We start from the raw sequence: 21,787 nt of genomic DNA, 5'->3' as shown, positions 1-21,787 counted from the left end.
CAGCCTGTGGAATGTAAAGCACGTTCACAGAAAGACAGACAAAATGAAAAGGCAGAGGACTATGTACCAGATGAAGCAACAAGATAAAACCCCAGAAAAACAACTAAATGAAGTGGAGATAGGCAACCTTCCAGAAAAAGAATTCAGAATAATGATAATGAAGATGATCCAGGACCTTGAGAAAAGAATGGAGGCAAAGATCGAGGAGATGGAAGAAATGTTTAACAAAGACCTAGAAGAATTAAGGAACAAACACCTAGAAGAATTAAAGAACACACAAACAGAGATGAACAGTACAATAACTGAAATGAAAAATACACTAGAAGGGATCAATAGCAGAATAACTGAGGCAGAAGAATGGTTAAGTGACCTGGGAGACAGAATGGTGAAATTCACTGCCGCAGAACAGAATAAAGAAAAAAGAATGAAAAGAAATGAAGACAGCCTACGAGACCTCTGGGACAACATTAAAGGCAACAACATTCGCATTATAGGGGTCACAGAAGGAGAAGAGAGAAAGGACCCGAGAAAATATTTGAAGAGATTATAGTCGAAAACTTCCCTAACATGGGAAAGGAAATAGCCACCCAAGTCCAGGAAGTGCGGAGAGTCCCAGGCAGGATAAACCCAAGGAGAAACATGCCGAGACACAGAATAATCAAATTAACAAAAATTAAAGACAAAGAAAAATTACTGAAAGCAACAAGGGAAAAATGACAAATAACATACAAGGGAAATCCCGTAAGGTTAAGCAGCTGATTTCTTAGCAGAAACTCTACAGGCCAGAAGGGAGTGGCACAATATATTTGAAGTGATGAAAGGGAAGACCCTACAACCAAGATTACCCAGCAAGGATCTCATTCAGTAAGTGGGAAACACAAGAGAAGAAAAGGACCTACAAAAACTAACCCAGAACAATTAAGAAAATGTTAATAGGAACATACATATCGATAATTACCTTAAATGTGAATGGACTAAATGCTCCAACCAGAAGACACAGGCTCACTGAATAGATACAAAAACAAGACCCATATATATGCTGTCTACAAGAGACCCACTTCAGACCTAGGGACACATACAGAATGAAAGTGAGGGGATGGAAAAAGATATTCTATGCAAATGGAAATCAAAAGAAAGCTGGAATAGCAGTACTCATATCAGATAAAGTAGACTTTAAAATAAAGAATGTTACAAGAGACAAGGAAGGACACTACATAATGATTAAGGGATCAATCCAAGAAAAAGATATAACAATTATAAATATATATGCAGCCAGCATAGGAGCACCTCAGTACATTAGGCAAATGCTAACAGTTATAAAAGAGGAAATCGACCGTAACACAGTAATAGTGGGGGACTTTAACACCTCACTTACACCAATGGACAGATCATCCAGAGAGAAAATTAATAAGGAAATAACAATCTTTAAATAACACAATAGACCAGAGAGATTTAATTGATATTTATAGGACATTCCATCCAAAAACAGCAGATTACACTTTCTTCTCAAGTGCACACGGAACAGTCTCCAGGATAGATCACATCTTGGGTCACAAATCAAACCTCAGTAAATTTAAGAAAGTTGAAATCATATCAAGCATCTTTTCGGACCACAATGCTATGAGATTAGAAATAAATTACAGGGAAAAAACTGTAAAAAACACAAACACATGGAGGCAAACAATACATTACTAAAAAACCAAGAGATCACTGAAGAAATCAAAGAGGAAATCAAAAAATACCTAGAGACAAGTGACAAAAAAAACACGATGATCCAAAACCTATGAGATGCAGCAAAAGCAGTTCTAAGAGGGAAGTTTATAGCAATGCAGTCCTACCTCAGGAAACAAGAAAAATCTCAAATAAACAATCTAACCTTACACCTAAAGGAACTAGAGAAAGAAGAACAAACAAAACCCAATGCTAGTAGAAGGAAAGAAATCATAAAGATCAGAGCAGAAATAAATGAAATAGAAACAAAGAAAACAATAGCAAAAATCAATAAAACTAAAAGCTGGTTCTTTGAGAAGATAAAATCAATAAACCTTTAGCCAGACTCATCAAGAGAAAGAGGGAGAGGACTCAAATCCATAAAATTAGAAATGAAAAAGAAGTTACAACGGACAGCGCAGAAATACAGAGCATCATAAGAGACTACTACAGGCTACTCCATGCCAATAAAATGGACAACCTGGAAGAAGTGGACAAATTCTTAGAAAGGTATATAACCTTCCAATACGGAACCAGGAAGAATTAGAAAATATGAACAGACCAATCACAAGTAATGAAATTGAAACTGTGATTAAAAATCTTCCAACAAAAGTCCAGGACCAGATGGCTTCACAGGTGAATTCTATCAAACATTTAGAGAAGAGCTAACACCTATCCTTCTCAAGCTCTTCCAAAAAATTGCAGAGGAAGGAACACTCCCAAACTCATTCTACAAGGCCACCATCACCCTGATACCAAAACCAGACAAGGATGTCACAAAAAAAGGAAACTACAGGCCAATATCACTGATGAACATAGATGCAAAAATCCTCAACAGAATACTAGCAGACAGAATCCAGCAGCACATTAAAAGGAACGTACACCACGATCAAGTGGGATTTATCCCAGGGATGCAAGATTCTTCAATTTATGCAAATCAATCAATGTGATACACCATATTAACAAATTGAAGGAGAAAAACCATATGATCATCTCAATAGATGAAGGAAAAGCTTTCGACAGAATTCCACACCCATTTATGATAAAAACTCTCCAGAAAGTGGGCATAGAGAGAACCTACCTCAACATAATAAAGGCCATATACGACAAACCCACAGCAAACATCATTCTCAGTGGTGAAAAACTGAAAGCATTTCCTCTAAGATCAGGAACAAGACAAGGATGTCCACTCTCACCACTATTATTCAACATAGTTTTGGAAGTCCTAGCCATGGCAATCAGAGAAGAAAAAGAAATAAAAGGAATACAAATTGGAAAAGAAGAGGTAAAACTGTCACTGTTTGCAGATGACTTGATACTATACAGAGAAAATCCTCAACATGCCACCAGAAAACTACTAGAGCTAATCATTGAACTTGGTAAAGTTACAGGATTACAAAATTAATGCACAGAAATCTCTTGCATTCCTATACACTAGCAACGAAAGATCAGGAAGAGAAATTAAGGATACAATCCCATTCACCATTGCAACAAAAAGAATAAAATACCTAGGAATAAACCTACCTAAGTAGGTCAAAGACGTGTACTCAGAAAACTGTAAGACACTAATGAAAGAAATCAAAGGTGACACAAACAGATGGAGAGATATACCATGTTCTTGGATTGGTAGAATCAATATTGTGAAAATGACTGTACTACCCAAAGCAATCTACAGATTCAGTGCAATCCCTATCAAATTACCAGTGTCAGTTTTTACAGAACTAGAACAAAAAAATCTTAAAATTTGTATGGAGACACAAAAGACCCTGAATAGCCAAAACAATCTTGAGAGAAAAAAACGGAGCTGGAGGAATCAGGCTCCCTGACTTCGGACTATACTACAAAGCTACAGTAATCAAGACAATATGGTACTGGCACAAAAACAGAAATATAGATCAATGGAACAGGATAGAAAGCCCAGAGATAAACCCACGCACCTGTGGTCAGCTAATCTATGACAAAGGAGGCAAGGACACACAATGGAGAAAAAGACAGTCTTCAATAAGTGGTGCTGGGAAAACTGGACAGCTACATGTAAAAGAAAGAAATTAGAACACTCCCTAACACCATACACAAAAATAAACTCAAAACAGATTAATAACCTAAATATATATATATGGCACAGATGAGTATGTTGAGATCTCAACATGCTAGTCAGTCACTAGTAACTTGGGAATAGAACCCCACATCCTGCCTATTGGTTTTAAAAGTTGTCTTTCACTTTGCTGTTCTCCCATGTCATTCGTAATTGTGTTTAGGTTAGTGATAGTTCCTCACAAGAGGACTAAATGAATATTGAACATTAGCCTGACAAATTCTTTTTTTAGATTCTGCCAAAGGGATTAAAGACTTTACTGTTTAATTTCCAGGGTCTTCCCCCAGCCATAGGAAATATCATACAAGCTCTTCACCCAGGAGACATCAGAGTCACATGTTGGACGCTTCTTCCTACCCAAGTGACAGTAAGAAAGCCTCTGACTCAGATCTTTCTCCTCCACGGCATAAACAAAGTTCAGGGCCCCGGGATTCTGATTCAGATCTGTCACCTCCACGGAATAGACCTAGGCACTGGAACTCTGATTCTGACCTCTCTCCACCAAGGAGGAAACAGAGGGCCAAATCATCTGATTCTGACCTGTCTCCACCTCGAAGGAGTCAGCCTCTGGGAAAGAAGGTAAGAATTTTCAGGAGCCATATCTTCTCTTAGAGAGAGAGAACTCCTGTCTTCTAGCTCTGTACAAGTCCCAGAGATCCAAGCCAAAGCAGCAAGAGGTAACTCTTAGTAGCATAGTAAATCTAGCTCACAGGACCTCTAGGGCTCTTTTCTTCTCTCTGAAGTCAGGACTGCCTAACCCAGCCCAGGTGAACTTGCAAATAGCAGATTTCCTAAATAGCTTCTGCCTTTATATCCTCTCAGTTCCATGAATCTCATTTTAATAGGTCCAGAGAAACTTCCTATTTTCTTACAAATAAACTGAGAATGTAGTTTACAGAGTGGAGTTAGGAGCATGAACCTTGTGTCAAACAGATTACATATTGGGATCGTACTTCTTATATGTACTATCTGTGACATTTGAGCAAGATACATAATATCTCTAAGCCTCAGCTTCTTCATCTTTAAAATATGGATAATAGTAGTACGTACTTCATAAGGTTCTTGTGGGAATTAAATGAGTCAGTAAGTAAAGCTCTTAGCACAGTGCCTGGGACAAAGTTAGCATTTAGTATAAGCAGTCTACTATTATAAATTGGACTGTGTCCAGAGCTCAAAGAGAGGCACTTAAAATATAAAACGACTTTTAGAAATCATATCGCCTGGGAAGTAAGTGTTCTGTATTATTTTAAATCTGTGATGAAGCCTGAATTAGCAAAACAAATCTGCATGAACCCTGAGTAATTGTGTTGTAAAGAACACCAGTACTAGTAAAGAAGTGTTATTCCAGAGCTTCCTTGGGGGCGCAGTGGTAAAGAACCCGCCTGCCAATGCAGGGGACACGGGTTCAGGCCGTGGTCCGGGAAGATCCCACATGCTGTGGAGCAACTAAGCCCGTGTGCCACAACTCCTGAGCCCACGTGCTGCAATTACTGAAGCCCACGTGCCTAGAGCCCATGCTCCGCAACAAGAGAAGCCACTGCAATGAGAAGTCCGGGCACCGCAATGAAGAGTAGCCCCCACTCGCCGCAATTAGAGAAAACCTGCACGCAGCAACAAAGACCCAACGCAGCCAAAAATAAAAAATAAAAAAAATTTTAAAAAAGGTGTTATTCCAGTGAGTTGGTTAAGAAAGAGAATGATAGAGCCTGTGGTATGCACGTTTCCTCTAACACAGACGTTTCAGGTAAGTTTCTCTGTAGCCCATGTGGTCCTGGTAGGGTAGACCAGCCTGTCCCTAGCCCAGGAAGTAGGGTTCTTCTCTTTTGGGGAACAGAGTGAGGTCTGTGTTTCAGCTGGACTCCTTGACATTTTTATGTATCTGCTTAGTCCATGGGCAATTTACTATTAATCAAATTTAATTTAGCACATTGTTTAAGGATATCGGGATATAAGTATATACATTGATTGTGGGTTGGTTTGTTATCTTGATACAGAGTGGAGTTTAGTAAGAAGTTTTGATTTGGTTATATCTTGTCATTATCCTGAAATATAGCCACAATTTCAGGATCTTAGGTTTGCTTGACTTTGTGATTTAAATGAAATATTTTATCAGTGTTGATCTCTACCAGAGGGCTTAGAGCTTGATAGAGGTTTCTGATCAGGTGACCTGAGAGTCTTCATGTGTGCAGTTTATATGCTGTAAAGTCAGAAATACAGATGCTTAGCCTTCCCTTTAGCATATTGTTGGTTTGTGTTTCTGTTTACTCTTAAGCTTGATAGTACTGGATAAGCTTCCATGAAATTCAGTTTTATTTCTTTTCTATTTTGTGAATCCTGTGGTTGGTAATAAGAATATAAAGCTAGAGTTTTTGGTTTGGTTATTGCTGATTATCAGACAAAAATACACCTAACTGTGTATACCCATGGAGTCTATTGCTTCATTATCTTATTAATGTTGGATGCTCCCTTTTCCATTGCATAGGCTGCACACATGTATTCTGGGGCTAAAACTGGGTTGGTGTTAACTGACATACAGCAAGAGCTGCAGGAGCTCGAGAGACGGGACCAAGAGACCATGGCATTTGAAGGTAAAGATGTGAAAGTGCAGAGACCAGTTGTGGCTCTTGTAGCTTTTATTTTTTTTAATGTAGCTTATTATACCTGATATTTAAAAGTTGTAATTGCTGTCAAATTTCAGCTCTGGTTTTGTGCATTATTTTAACTTCTCATTGGGTCCAAGTGGTTCTTTTCCTTCTTGAAAAATGTTAATTTTCAGGATCATTACCAATATGCACTTAGATGTTGGTAGGGACTACTAGTAGTCTGGCTGTGAAAGTTCTTATCTAGCATCAGAACCCCAAGTGGTTGATTTTAGCTGTTAGAATATTATTTCTGATTTTGATACTTGGTGTTTATCTTTAAAAGTATAACTTTCCTTTGCAGCTGAATTCCAGTATGCTGAAACCGTATTTCGAGATAAGTCTGGTCGTAAGAGGAATTTGAAACTGGAACGTTTAGAGCAGAGGAGAAAAGCGCAGAAGGACTCGGAAAGAGATGAGCTGTATGCTCAGTGGGGAAAAGGGTAAGAGAACCACTGAAAGGAAAAACAAGACTGCAGTGACCGGAGGAAGTCATTTCTCTATGCTTCTGCCTTCAGAGCTGTTTTCAGGAATGGGAAATTCAGTGTCCTCAGTCTCCTTCCTAAGATACTGATATATTCCACACTTCCAGTTGGTATTCAACAATTTTACCTTTTTCAGTATTTGGCCTAGGCTGCTGGAAAGAGGAGGTTCTCCAAGTGTAGCAGTACATCTCAGTGTAAGAGTGGAAATGTTAAACAGGATAACAGACACTCCTGGTTCTTTTTGTCTAGGCTTGCACAGAGCCGGCAGCAGCAACAAAATGTGGAGGATGCAATGAAGGAAATGCAAAAGCCTCTGGCCCGCTATATTGATGATGAAGATCTAGATCGGATGCTGAGAGAAAAAGAAAGAGAGGGGGACCCCATGGCCAAGCTTATCAAGAAGAATAAGGCCAAGGAGGACAAGAATAAGAAAGGTGAGCCTTCTGGGAATCTTCAGAGAATGAGGTGACTTACGTGAAGAGAGAAAATCAGTAGGGTGATGATACATAGCTATGTGCAAAGAAGGCTTTCCCATACAATTTCAGATTTCTTGTATTGGGGAATTTAGATTTAACTCAAGAGACTTCTGTACAAAAAAATTTTTTCCCACTGCCATCCAGCTCTGATTTGAATTACGTAGGTAACTAACTTTTCTCCCTCTCCTGTCATTAGTGAGACCTCGCTACAGTGGCCCAGCACCTCCTCCCAACAGGTTCAATATCTGGCCTGGATATCGCTGGGATGGAGTAGACAGGTAAACCTGAATATTTCCTACAGTTTTGTTTTCTCTTCCATCTAACCCGAACCTTCCCTGACTGTTCTCAAATCATTCTACACTCTGCCTCATATTCTGCTCTAATCACAAGGTTAGTAATATGCAGTTTGGTTGCTTCTATTTCTCAAATCTCATTTCCCATGCTTAGAATACTCCTTCCTTTTTTCCTTTTCAAAGCTCTGGGCAAATAACTCAGGTGGTCCAGCTAGGATACCCTTTGTTTTTGACACTGATCACTTCTAATGATATTTTCTAAGGTTTGGAGGGGATGAATGATAGGTGCTAGTCTGAAGCCTTTTATATGTTGTATCTTTAAAATGTAGCCCTTGAATCTTTTCTTCACTGTCTTAGGAGTGAGTTACTTGTAATGTTGCACTGCCCCTACCACCTTGTCTTTTCACCTACCCATATCTGTACCCACATGCACTAAATTCCTTTTTGCTATCATGGATGAACTATATATGCTCCTATCCAAAGTCAGTCCCTCTACTTCATGTTAGATCCCATCTCTTGCCTGCTAAAGGACATTGTTCTGTCATCTAGCACAGTGACTCTCAAAATTTGTCCTCTCAAGACTCCTTTACACTCTTAATAATTATTGAGGACTCTAAAAAGTTTTGTTTATGTGGGTTATAGCTGTTAATATTTACCATATTAGAAATTAAACTAAGAAGTTTTAAAAGTATTTATTAATTCTTTTAAAAAAGCCATTACGTTAACATAGTTACCCTGTTTTTAAAGAGAAATAACTATATTTTTCGAACAAAAAAAAAGTGAGATTCAGGATAGCTTTGATTTACATTCTTGCAAATCTCATTAATGTCTGGGCTGATAGAAAACATCAGGACTTTTTTTTTGTATTTTATTTTTATTTTTTAACTTTTAATTTTATATTAGTATATAGTTGATTAACAATGTTGTATTAGTTTCAGGTGTACAACAAAGTGATTCAGTTATAAATATACATGTATCTATTCTTTTTCCAATTCTTTTCCCAATTAGGTTGTTACAGAATATTGATCAGGGTTCCCTGTGCTATACAGTAGGCCCTTGTTGGTTATCCATTTTAAATATAGCAGTGTGTACAAGAAGACATCAGGATTTAGTCTGTTGCAGTATGTTTAGCTGAAATATAGGAAGAAAATTCAACCTTATACATAGGTAGTTAGAAAAGGAAGGTGTAAGAGTTTTTTTTTTTTTTGCAGTACGCGGGCCTCTCACTGTTGTGGCCTCTCCCGTTGCGGAGCACAGGCTCCAGACGTGCAGGCCCAGTGGCCGTGGTCATGGGCCCAGCTGCTCCGCGGCATGTGGGATCTTCCTGGACCGGGGCATGAACCCGTGTCCCCTGCATCAGCAGGCGGACTCTCAACCACTGTGCCACCAGGGAAGCCCTAGATTTTTTTTAATACTACACAAAAACTCAATAAGTGGTAGTTTCTTAAAGGTTATTTGTAATATGGAATCAGAAACCATATCAAAAAGCTTTTCATACTGTTAGATTAAAATCCATTGGTCTTTTTCCTCTTTTGGATGGATCTTTTACTCATGCATGATTTTATAACATCATCTACTGTTCATTGGTTTGCTGAGTTTTTCAGACCTTCCAAATGTTGACATATTTCATATACAATATCAGATAATGATATATACATATTAATATTAACTTTGATCTCATCACAAAAATCTTTAAATAACTAGAAGCTAAAGGAGTTCATGGTTGTGGGTACAAGTTTTTCAAAATTCTAATTTATGCTTGAAAGCTCCTATTTTATCATTGGCAACAAATATTATCAGCCACTTTCCTTGAAGTAAAGGTCACTTCGTACAATGGCTTTTTTTGCAGGATCCGTCAGATTTTGAACCTAGAGGATCATGTCCTCTGTGAATATAAACAGTGTTACTGCTTCCTTTCCAATCCAGGTGCCTTTTGTTTCTTTTTCTTGCCTTATTGCACTAGCTACAACTTCCAGTGCAAATGTTGAGTAGAAGCAGTAAGAGCAGACATATTTTACCTTGTTGCTAACCTTAGGAGGAAAACATTCAGTCTTTTCACCATGAAATATCTTGTAAACTATAGAATTTTTTTTGTAGATTTCCTTTATTGAGTTGAGAAATTTCTATTCCTAGTTTGCCAAGGAATGTCTTTTTTCAGGAATGTATGTTGGATTTTATTCAAAATATTTTCTAATTTTCCTTTTGGTTCATTCTTTGAGCCATGATTTACTTATGAGTGTATTTTAGAATTCCAAACATTTAGACTTTTCTAGATATCTCATTGTTATTGATTTCCAGTTTAATTCCATTGAGGTCAGAGAATACACTATGTAGTATTTTGATCTTTTGAAATTTATTAAGCATGTTTTATGGCCCAGTATATGGTTTACCTTGGTGAATAGCCCATTTGCACTTGAAGATAATGTGTATTTTGCAGTTGCTTGGGGTAGTGTTTTGAAAAAATTTTTTTGTATTCTTTTTTTAAGTAAACTTTTTGTTTTGGAATAATTTTAGATTTATAGAAAATTTGCAGAGATAGTATAAAGAACTCTTGTAAACTCCTTATCCAGTTTTGTTACCATTCGTTATATTATCATGGTACATTAATCAAATCTAAGAAACCAACATTAGTATGTTATTATTAATGCACCAGATTTTATTTGGTTTTCACCAGTTTTCTATTAATGTTCTTTTTCTGTTCAGGGATGCAATTCAGGATACCACATTGTACTTAGTTGTCATGTCTCCTCAGTCTCTTCTGATCTGTGTCAGTTTCTCAGTCTTTCTTCGTTCTTTGTAACCTTAACACTTTTTTGGGGGGGTATGGTCAGGTATTTTTGTTGAATGCTCCTCAAATTGAGTTTTTTTGATGTTTTTCTCATGATTAGCCTGAGGTTATGGGTTTTTGGAAAGACTTCCACAGTGGTGGAGTGTCCTTCTCATCACATCATTTTAGGGGTTACATGATATCCACATGACATCACTAGTAATGTTAACCTGGATCACTGGGTTAAGGTAGTGAGTGTTTGCCGGGTTTCTCTGCTTTAAAATTGCTGTTTTTCTTCTTTCATACTCTCTTCTCTGGAAGTGAGTCAACTGAGTTCAGCTTACACTCAAAAGGAGACCTACAGAAGGATATCTACATATATTATTTAGACTTCTTCTGTAAGGAAGATCTGTTTCATCTCACCATTTATTTGCTCAATCATTTGTTTATATCATTATGGACTCATGTATATTTTATACTTTGTATAGTAATCTAATAGTATGTTATTTATTTTGTTGCTTAAATTGTTTTGTTCTTTGGCCGTTGGGAGTTCTCTCAGGTGTCCCTTTTATATGCCTATCCTTTTATTTTTTGAGCATTCTTTGACTTTCTGTTACTATAAGGTGCTTCAGGCTCATATTGTATTTTCTCTGCCCCAGTGCCTAAAATAGCCATTTCTCTAAGAAATCCTGGCTGCTTTTAATGGAGAACGATATTTAGAAACCAAGATCCAACTGCTAGAGTGCTTGTTGTTACTGAGGTGTCATTGTTTCTAGACCCTCTCAGCAGACAGAGCTAGTTAGTGCGTGTATAGTAGTCTGTGTATACACACATATCTGTAATTGTTTCTGCGTCTATCCACCTGCAAGTGTGTTATATATACACATATATTTACATATATATATAAATAAGTGTTCATGTTGATGTAACTGACTCTAACCAAGTATTACCTTTCCTTTTTGCTTACCTCCCCAACATTGAGAAACCTGGCACCCACCATCCACCATCCATTTTGCTCATCCCAGGACACATGTAAAACAGTTTCAAAACTGAGAAATTCAGAAATGAGAAACGAATTTACCATCTAGAGTGTAGCATTTATGTGCAGTTCATTTTGATCTTACCCTTATAATTTCTAATTAAAATACCATTTTCCACCATAAAGAGTCAGCCCCCGTACCCCCCCCCCCCAAACATCCTGGGTAATTTTTTTCTTTTATAGTTTACTTATATTAGTGTTTACTCATTATGGTGTATAGTTCTATGGGATTTAACAAATGAGTAGAGTCATTCATTCACCACCCTAGTACTGTATGGAATAGTTCCATCATTCTAAAATTTCCTGTGTAAGTCTCCTTTTAGTCATTTATACCTCCTCCACCAACCCCTTATAATTACTGCTGTTGTTTTCTGTCCCTATAGTTTTGTCTTTTCCAGAGTGTTACATGAATGGAGTCATACAATGTGTAACCTTTTGAGTCAGACCTTTTGCACTTAGCAAAATGCATTTTAAGATTCATCTGTGTACTTGCATGAATCAGTACTGTGCTCCTTGTTTATCACTGAGTAGTATTGCATTGGATGGGTATACCACAGGCTGTTTATTCCCTGGTTGAAGGATATCTTGGTTGCTCCCAGTTTTTAGCAGTTGTGAATAAAGCTGCAGTAAACATTTGTGTATGGGTTTCTATGTGGATATAGTTTTCAGTTTACTTGGGTAAATACCCAATGATTGCTATATTGTATTGTTGAGATTATGTTTAATTTTATAAGAAACTGCCAGTTGTCTTCCAAAGAGGCTGTATCATTTTACATTACCACAGAGAGCGAGGATTTCTGTTGCTCCATATCCTTGCCAGCATTTGGTATTGTCGGTGTTTTGGCTTTTAGGTGTGTGAATTTAGTAGTGAATTTTGATTGCTCTGTTTTCTTTTTGGTTATACCTTTCTGCAATTTTTTTTCAGTGTTATAAGGATCACAGTACGTATCTTTAATTTATCACAGCCTACCGAGAGTTATAGTCGTACTATTTCACGTAAAATACAAGAACCTTGCAACACTGCAGTTCTACTTAGCCTTTGTTTTTAGTGCTATTGTTTTCATACATATTACATAAAAAATGGTATAGATCCCACAATACAGTGTTAAAAGTTTTACTTTGCAGTTATATATTTTTTTAAGAAACTAAGAAAACAAAAGAAAAAATACATAGTTGTTAGTACTTACTCACATAGTTACAATTTCTGGTATTCTTCCTTCTTTCCTAAAGAAATTAGGAAGTTTTAATATTCCTTCAGTGTAGGTCTGTTGGCAAAAAATTCAGTTTTTGTTGATAGGAAAATGTCTTTATTTCACCTTTGTTTCTTAACAGCTTTAATTTTGAAATAATGTTAGGCTCACAAGAACTTGAAAAAATAGTACAGTGTATTAGTGTACCATTCACCCAACTTCCCCCAATGATAATATCTTTTATAACCATAGTACATTATCAAAGCCAGGAATTGGTATTGGCACAGTTCTATTAATTAAATTAGAGAATTTTTTCTCGCCTTCGTTTTTGAAGGATTGTTTCACTGGCATAGTGTTGAGGGAGGTTATTGAGGGGATGTGACCACTGGTTGACCTGTGAGCTGGACCCAGGCAACTGGAGCCTCTTACCTCTCCCCTGTCCTTGGAATGTACGTCCTGCCTACTCTTCCCATACTGGCAGCCATTTCAAGGACATAGCCTTGAGAAAGTTGGGTGTTGTTGAGACCATCTGGACCATCTGGACTGAACCCTTATATATAAGGCCTCTATATAAACTTTTAAGGTTCTGGCAGGCAGGTGCGGAGAACCACTTGTCCTGCGCCCAAGACAAACCTTGTATGTAAGTTCCCTTGCTTATTAAACCTGCCACCTGCCAATCTGGAGTGATCTGCCTCTTTCTTTGGTCTCTCGTTGTCCTCCGTGTATGGGGGCCAATTTCAGATTTTACCCAGGGAACTCCTGAGGTTTCAAACCAACACAGAGAACTCAGGATTGACAGTACCAGACTTCTGTGACAGGTCTGTCAGCCCTTTAAAGACTTCTCATCACTTTCTGGCCTCCATTGTTTCCAATTAGAAGTCAACACTCAGATTTCATTTGTTTCATTGTCTCACCCCCTAACCCCAACATATACACATTATACTATATTCTCTGGCAGCTTTCAAGATTTCCTTCTGGTCTTTGGTTTTCAGCAGTTTGACTATGATGTACCTAGGTGTGGTTTTCTTTGTATTTATCCTTTTTTGAGTTTGTTGAGCTTTTTGGATTTATGAGTTCATGTTTTTCACATTTGGGAGGTATTTGGCTGTTTTTTGTTCAATTCCTTTCTTTTTAAACCACTTTTCCTTCTCCAATTACACTATTTCCACTACGTGATATTATCCCACAGATCTCTGAAGTCCTGTTCGTTTTTCTATCATTATTTTTCTCTCTGTTCTTAAGGTGGGATAATTTCTTTTGATCTGATTTCAAGTTCATTGACTCTTCTGCCATCTCTAGCCTGTTAGGCTCATACACTGAATTTTTTGTTTCAGCTAGTTTAAATATATTTATTAGTTATTTTTAGCTGTGTTGGGTCTTCTTTGCTGCACGTGGGCTTTCTCTAGTTGTGGCGAGCAGGGGCTACTCTTTATTGCAGTGCATGGGCTTCTCATTGCCGTGGCTTCTCTTGTAGCAGAACACGGGCTCTAGGCACGTGGGCTTCAGTAGTTGTGGCACGTGGGCTCAGTAGTTGTGGCTCACGGGTTCTAGAGTGCAAGCTCAGTAGTTGTGGCACATGGGCTTGGTTGCTCTGTGGCACGTGGGATCCTCCCGGACCAGGGCTCGAACCCGTGTCCCCTGCATTGGCAGGCACCACTGTGCCATCAGTGAAGTCCCTCAGCTAGTTTATTATATTTTTATGGTATAACCACTGTGCCACCAAGGAAGTCCCTCAGCTAGTTTATTATATTTTTCAACTCTAGAATTTCCATTTGACATATTTCTCTGCTGAGATTTCCTACCTATTCATTCATTCATTATGCGTCATTTTTTTTCCCTTGAGAATATTTATAATTGGTGCTTTGAATTCCTGTCTGCTCATTGCAACATTTGGGTTATCTCAAGATTGGTTTCTATTCATAGTTTTTTCTTGAGTTTCATCACATTTTACTGTTTCTTTACATGTCTGGTCACTTAAAAATGTTATACTGGACATTATGAATGGTACATTGCAGAGACTTTGAATTCTTTTATATTCCTTTGAAGTGTGTTAATTTTTTTAATAAGATGGTGTAGCCGTTTTAATTTTGTTTATTAATTAATTTATTTTAATTACTTATTTAATTTATTTTGGGCTGCGTTGGGTCTTCGTTGCCTCGCATGGGCTTTCTCTAGTTGCAGTGAGTGGGGCTACTCTTCATTGTGGTGCGTGGGCTTCTCATTGTGGTGGCTTCTCTCGTTGCAGAGCACGGGCTCTAGGCACGCGGGCTTCAGTAGTGGCACACGGGCTCAGTACTTGTGGCTTGTGGGCTCTAGAGCGCAGGCTCAGTAGTTGTGGCACATGGGCTCAGTTGCTCCACGGCATGTGGGATCTTCCCGGACCAGGGCTCGAACCTGTGTCCCCTGCATTGGCAGGTGGATTCTTAACCACTGCGCCACCAGGGAAGTCCTTGAAGTGTGTTGATTTTTATTCCAGCAGACAGTTAACTTGACTGTATTTTAACTCCAAACTCTAACTTCTTTGCAGTGGGCAGCAGCTAAAATTTCTGCTCAGTTCTTTCAGTTTCTAGCTGCTGGTTTTTCACGGGGCCCAAGGGGGTTTCCCCTGCACAAGCACAGTTTAGCAGTTAGCCAAAGACTTGGGTGCAGTTTGTATGTAGATTTTGGAGTTCATCCCTTTTGAAGCTCCCTCCCTTTCAGTATTTCTTCCCTGATTTTCCAGCTGCTCTGCTCACTCTGCACTGACACCTTAAGCCAGTAAGCCTGTGGCTTTCTGCCTCCATGAGCTGTGCGGTTTGGGAAGTGCCCTCTGGCAAAAAGCCTCACAAATCTCTTCTGACACCCAGACTCCCACCCAAGTTTTGTCTGCTTTTGGTCACTCTCTCATGCCTTCAAATACTTGCAGATACTTGTATCTTTATATTTTGTCCAGATTTTATAATTGTTTTCTGAGTGTAGGTTAGTTTGCACGAGTTCTCTGCCATGACTGGAATCTACCACTCTGCTTTATATGGGCCTAAGGCATTATCTTCTGTCCTTTAAGCTGCCATCTAAATCCAGAGCTCTAGTTCCTGATATTGGCAGGTATCCTCAGGGTGGCTGTGGTTTCAGGCTCCTTTCCTGCCTTCGTTTGCAGCACACTGTATATCGGCTTTTTGGTAACAGGAGGGTTTTTCAGAATACTAATTTGCTGTATAGCCAGAAGTAGATCTTTTTATAGCCACAACCGTAAAGATACTCCTGCTACACTGAGTTCATTCTTTTTTTCTTTTTTCTATTTTTTTTTCAAATTTCTGGACCCAAAAGAGAACTCTCCCTGACCTGGTTTTTAACTGGTATAATTTTTCTCCATCTCTCCCAGTAGTTTTCCTACACTTCTCATTCTTCTTTTCTCCTAGATTTTTCCTTTTAGTTCCCTTTCGCATCCTTGCTTTCTTTCTGATTATTTATTCTTTCATTGCCTTTTCTGCTTTTGTCTGTTTTTGGCAAGTGAATATTTCTAAAACAGATCTGTAGTATGTAACAGTTAGAAAAACCCATAAGGTCAATTAAACTAACTTACATTATTTAGAAGAGAAATGGAGGCCCGGATAAATTTTACAACTTACAGTCTTTCAGCTCACCTGATAAAGCTGGAATTAGACTTTGGGCATCTGATTCTTTGGTCTAAATCTCTTTCCACTGTGTGTTCTCTTGCAGTTTGTTTTTTTGATTCTGTTTAGGGTTTGGTTTGTTATTCATAGGACCTTTTGTCTGTTTGATCATATTAGTGTTGATTCTCTTAAGTACTTATTCCCCAAGACAAGAAGCAGCGGTTTCCTTGTGCTCTAGAACACCATGCATGCTTCTAAGGTTGGAGATGGTGCCATTCATAATAAGCTTCCCTTCTTCCTCACCCTTTCACTACTCACCCAACTGATCCCTTAGGGAAGGCCTTAGGAAAGAGGGAAGTCTGTCATCCCAATCAGTTCAGTAGCACTTAGCATATGTATTATAATTTTAAGCAGCTATGTACTAGGTGCCAGGGTCTCACAATTAGTGAGAGACGGTCCTTGAGCACAGCAACTCACTTTCTGTCTAGAGGAGAAGACAGACAAGTAAATAATTTCAGTGCTACTTGCTAAGTATTACTATAGAGGATTTTCAAGGTGCCTTGGGAGCACAAAGGAAGAGTAGTTAGATTCAGCCTTGGGAGACTGGTCAGGGAATGCATGCTTCCTAGAGGAGGTGATACATGAGCTAAGTCTTAAGGGATGTCATTAACCAAGATAAGAAGGAAAGGAAGGATATTTAAGGAAGAGCATCCTGTATCGCAAGGTCATAAGGATACGGAACATCCTAGTGTTTGGTGGGGTGGGGGCCTGTTATAAGCAGTTTGATGTTGGATAGCAGTAAGTGTGAAATGGAGTTGTGTGAGATGGGCTGGAAAGGTAAGCAGGGGCCTGGTCACTGAAGGACTTGGAAACATTTCTGAGGAGCTTGGTGTTCACCTTAGAGGCAGAGGGGAGCCACTGGTGGATTAACAGTAGCTCTACGTTCTAGATAGGTGATGCATTGTAGCAGTCGTACGAAGCATTTGCAAGGCACACATTTGGAAGTAGAGAGACAAGATACAAGGTTGTTGCAGTAGATTAGGCTAAAGATGATGGAGGTCTGAACCAAGACAGTGGTAGTACGAATGGAGAGAGGAGGAAGTGGGAAATTGGTTAAGTGATAAGATGGCAGGACCTAGTGACTGATTAGGTGAGAGGGAGAAAGCACTGGGTTTGGCAATAAGGAAGATCAGTAATGACTTGAGAGAGCGTTAACTCCATAGCATAGTGAAACAAAAGCCAGGTTCTAATGTGTCAATGAGTGAATGAAAAATAAGGAAGTAGACAGTGAATAAAGACTCTTTCAAGAAGTTTATATAAGAAGACGAAGTACATGGTATTAGAAGGGAGTTGAGGGCCACTCCTTGAAATTCACCCCTGTAGTGACTTCCATGACACCCTACTTCTGGTTATTTTCTCTTATCATTTCATCTCGGCCACCTTTATGAACTTCTGTTCCTCTGTGCCCCCTGCTTAAATGTTTCTCAGGGCTCCATCTGTAACCCTTAGCTGTTCTCACTCCATGTGCTCTCTTGGCTGAATCTAGTCTAGTACACCTTCACTTACCAGCTGTATGTACATGATTCCCAAATCTGTATTTGCACCTCAGTCTGGAGTATCTGGCTGTGCATTCGATTTCTCTGTTGATATGTACTTGAGGCATCTTAAATGCAGACATGTTCAAAACTGAACTCATCAGCTTTCCCTACTCTAAGCATGCTCCTACTCTTGTGTTCTGTCCTGGTTAATGGCAGCCTCATTCATCTAGTCACTAAAATTATTAACCCATGAGTCAAACTTACCTCTTCCTCCTTTGCTCTTATATAACTAATCAGTCACTAAGTCCTACTATGTTTTCTCTCTTTCTGTCCCTCTTCTTTATCATTACTTTCATCATCTGTTGCCTGGACCATTGCAGTAACTTTCCTGCCTTCAGTCTCCTCCAGAGTGATCTCTTTGAAATGCAGTTTATGCTCCCACTTTAAATTTATCCTTCACAAGGAACTCTACTCAATACTCTGTAATGGCCTACATGGGAAAAGAATGTAAAAAAAAAAAGTGGATATGTGTATATGTATAACTGATTCACTTTGCTGTACACCTGAAACTAACACAACATTGTAAATCAACTGTACTCCAATAAAAATTAAAAAAAATAGATTTATCCTTACTAGGTGAAATCTAAGCTTTATACTATGGCTTACAGAGCTCATTATGATTTGCCCTCTACCTACCTTTCTAACTTTGTCTCGTGCTACTCTCTTTTCATATTTGAGGCTCCAGCCATACCAGTTTGCCTTTGGTTCCCTGCATGTGCCATGCTGTTTCTTACTTTTGTGCCTTTGCTGTTGTTGCTCGTGCTATGCTCTGTGCTGAAATGCCCTCCTGACCCTTCTGGCCCTCTGGTTAACTCTTTCTTTTCAGACTTAGCATAGGGGCCCCCTTCACGAAGGCTTTGCTGACCATTCTTGTCCATCCCCCTCCCAAGCTGAGTAAGATCCCCACTCTGCTTCCATGATACCCAATGCATATTTCTACCATGATCTATGCTTTTTGTTTTAATTATTTGCTTAAATGTCAATCTCCTCCACTAGTCTGTGAGTTTATCAGGATAGGTGCTGTGTTATACTCATTTTCATGACACAGTGCCTAGTATATAATAAGAATTCACTAATTGTTTGTGTAATGAATGGATAAAGTATAATACGTAGACATCAGCTGAGAGTGAGTTGGGCCTTTAGAGAGCGGTAAATGTTTGAAACAGTTGTCAAAAGAGTTTGAGAAAGAACTGAACAAGGACTAATAAGAGGGTGGATTATTCTGTCTTTCTGATTCTGTTGCCTATGTCTTAAATATTTTCACATGATTGCCTTTACTTTCCTTTTTGCTCATTAGATTGTGAACTCTTTTTTCAAAAATAAATGTTCAGTTCAGGATTCTGGCTGATTAGTATTTCTTGATTGCAGATCCAATGGATTTGAACAGAAGCGCTTTGCCAGGCTTGCCAGCAAGAAGGCGGTGGAGGAACTTGCCTACAAGTGGAGTGTTGAGGATATGTAAAACTTTTCTGAGGCAGTGGGGGTGGCTGTGGGTTGTGGTGGTGGACACTGGGTGGACAGACGTCCAGCTGCAACAGTCATCTGTGCTCATAATCAGGGCCCACACAGACCAGCGACTTGTTGGATGCCAGTTTTGACTACAGAAGAATATTTGAGACGTAATGTTTGGACTGAAGGACCTGTACTTCTCAGGTGTGCCGACACTGCCTATTGCTGGCTTTCAGAGGAAGCGTTGATTTCTCTGTGTCCCAGGGTTTGTTCTTGGTTAGGGTTTTCCCTTTTTAATAAACACACATTTATTTTTTTAAAATAATTTTCTTAAACGGATATTGTGTTTTGGGGAAGAATACAAGCTAATATTGAACCCCAGGGATCTTGGAGGGTGATAGTTGGATTTTTCATTCATCTAGGAAGCAGGATGAGTAAAAACTTTCACAGTGATAGCTCCTTCCTCTTAGAAAATAAGAATTATTGCTAAACTAGACTTAGGAATAGACATGGCAGTTTGGAGACATGGTGTCTGGTAAAGGTAGTGTTACAAATTAGTGGGGAAGAGATAGATTGTGGTGCTCGGAAAATTGACTTATTATATGGACAAAAATAAAGTTGGATCCCTGCCTTAAACCACATAAGGCAAAGACAAATCCCAAAGTGATTTTACCTAAATGAAAGGTAAAATGCTACAGCCAATTAGAAAAAATGGAGAATGTCTTTGTGACCTTGGGGTGAGGATAAATTTGTTAAATTAGATCTCCAAATCACAATCTGTAAGGTTTGATAGCTTTGCCTACATCATAATTAAAGATTTCTAGTCAACAAAGCACCCCATAGTCAAAGTTAAAAATGGGTATAGATTAGGAGAAAATATTTCCAATGTCTAAAACTGATAAAGGATTACATTTATAAGAGATTGAATGTAGAAGGAACTACTGCAAATTGGAAAGAAATACAAAACACAAAATAAAAATAGGCAAAGAATATGAATATGTAAAATCTAAAGGGAAAACCAGAATGGGTAATAAGTATATTACTACTAGTAATTAGAGAAATAGAGATCAAAACATTAATGAGTTTCTACTTTGTATCTATTAGCAAAAGTAAGGAAGAGACTGAATTCTCATGGGGAATGAAAACTCATGGGAAGTTTCAACTGGTGCATCCATTCTGGAGAACAAATGGGCAAAACATAATTGAAAATAAGTAATATCTGGGATGTAGTATTGCAGAAGTTTTGAGAGAATATTGTCTGAGTTTGAATCTCAGGTATGTCTTTTACTTTGTGACCTTGATAAGCCACTTAACTTCTCTGTGTTTTAGTTTCTTCATCTTTGAAATGGAGATAATATTACCCACCTCACAGGTTTATTGTGAGCCTAGAACAGTGCCAGGCACGTAGTACCTGTCACAAAATTACTAGCTGTTGTTATCATTGTCTTCCTAATCATCAAGTGTTGCTAGCCAGCTTCCAATGTGGCCCCAAATGATCCCTGACTCCTGGTATTTAAGCCCTTGTGTAGTCCCCTCCTACAGTGAATAGGGCTGACCTGTGTAACCAGTAGGATGTACTGGAAATGTGTGACTTCTGAGGCTGAGTCATAAAAGACATTGAAGCATCTTCCTTGTATTCTCTTGAATTACTTGCTGTGGAAGAAACCCGCTACTATGTCATGAGGACACTCAAGTGGTCCTCTGGAGAGGCCCATGTGGAGAGGGACTGAGGCCTCTCACCAGTAGACACACCAATTTATCAGCCCTGTGAGTGAACTACCTTGGAAGTGGATCCTTTTAGCTCCATTCAAGCCTTTAGATGTGTGCAGCCCTGATCAACAACATGGCTGCAACCTCATGAGAGATCCTGAGCCAGAATCACCCAGCTCCAAATTCTTGACACAAAGAAATTGAGATAAGAGGAGGTGTTTATTTTTTAACAGCTTGAGATATAATTCACGTACTATACTGTTTACCCATTTAACGTGTACAGTTCAGTAGTTTTTAGCATATCACAGAGTTGCATAACCTTCACCACAATTCATTTAAAAATATTTTGGATACAGGGAGTTTTGTATCCATCAGCAGCCACTCATCACTTGTCCCCAGCTCCCCTAGCCCTAGGCAACTGCTAATCCTTCTGTTGCTGTAGATTTGCCTGTTCTAGACATTTCATATAATATGTGAATGGGAGTATCATACAATACATGGCTTTTTGTATCTAGCTCTTCTCACTTAGTGTAGTGTTTTCAAGGTTCATCCGTGTTGTAGTATGTATCAGTACCACATTCCCTTTAATGGCTGAATAATATTCCCTTGTATGGATATACCACATTTTATCTATCCATGCATCTGTTGATCTGTTGATCTGTTTCCACTTTCTGGCTATTGTGACTAATGCTGCTATGAACATTCATGTACAAGTTTTTGTATGGACTTATGTTTTCATTTTT

At 38.7% G+C, this 21,787-nt stretch overlaps 1 protein-coding gene across 1 annotated transcript in view; it reads left to right on the top strand.

Moving 5' to 3' along the window:
* BUD13 (BUD13 spliceosome associated protein) overlaps positions 1 to 20,961 on the top strand; it is a 35,500-nt gene extending 14,539 nt beyond the window's left edge. Inside the window, exons 5-10 of the mRNA XM_024751799.1 lie at positions 4,080 to 4,384; positions 6,288 to 6,393; positions 6,749 to 6,887; positions 7,179 to 7,363; positions 7,602 to 7,683; positions 19,254 to 20,961. Coding sequence (XP_024607567.1) covers positions 4,080 to 4,384; positions 6,288 to 6,393; positions 6,749 to 6,887; positions 7,179 to 7,363; positions 7,602 to 7,683; positions 19,254 to 19,347 — 911 coding nt within the window. The 3' untranslated portion in view covers positions 19,348 to 20,961. The remainder of the gene's footprint in view (positions 1 to 4,079; positions 4,385 to 6,287; positions 6,394 to 6,748; positions 6,888 to 7,178; positions 7,364 to 7,601; positions 7,684 to 19,253) is intronic.
* Positions 20,962 to 21,787: the final 826 nt, after the last annotated feature.

The sequence above is a fragment of the Neophocaena asiaeorientalis genome, unplaced genomic scaffold (genome assembly GCF_003031525.2).
Source record: "Neophocaena asiaeorientalis asiaeorientalis breed wild unplaced genomic scaffold, Neophocaena_asiaeorientalis_V1.1 scaffold479, whole genome shotgun sequence".
In the NCBI taxonomy this organism is placed as follows: domain Eukaryota; kingdom Metazoa; phylum Chordata; class Mammalia; order Artiodactyla; family Phocoenidae; genus Neophocaena; species Neophocaena asiaeorientalis.
This window is presented reverse-complemented; position numbering and strand designations above follow the sequence as displayed.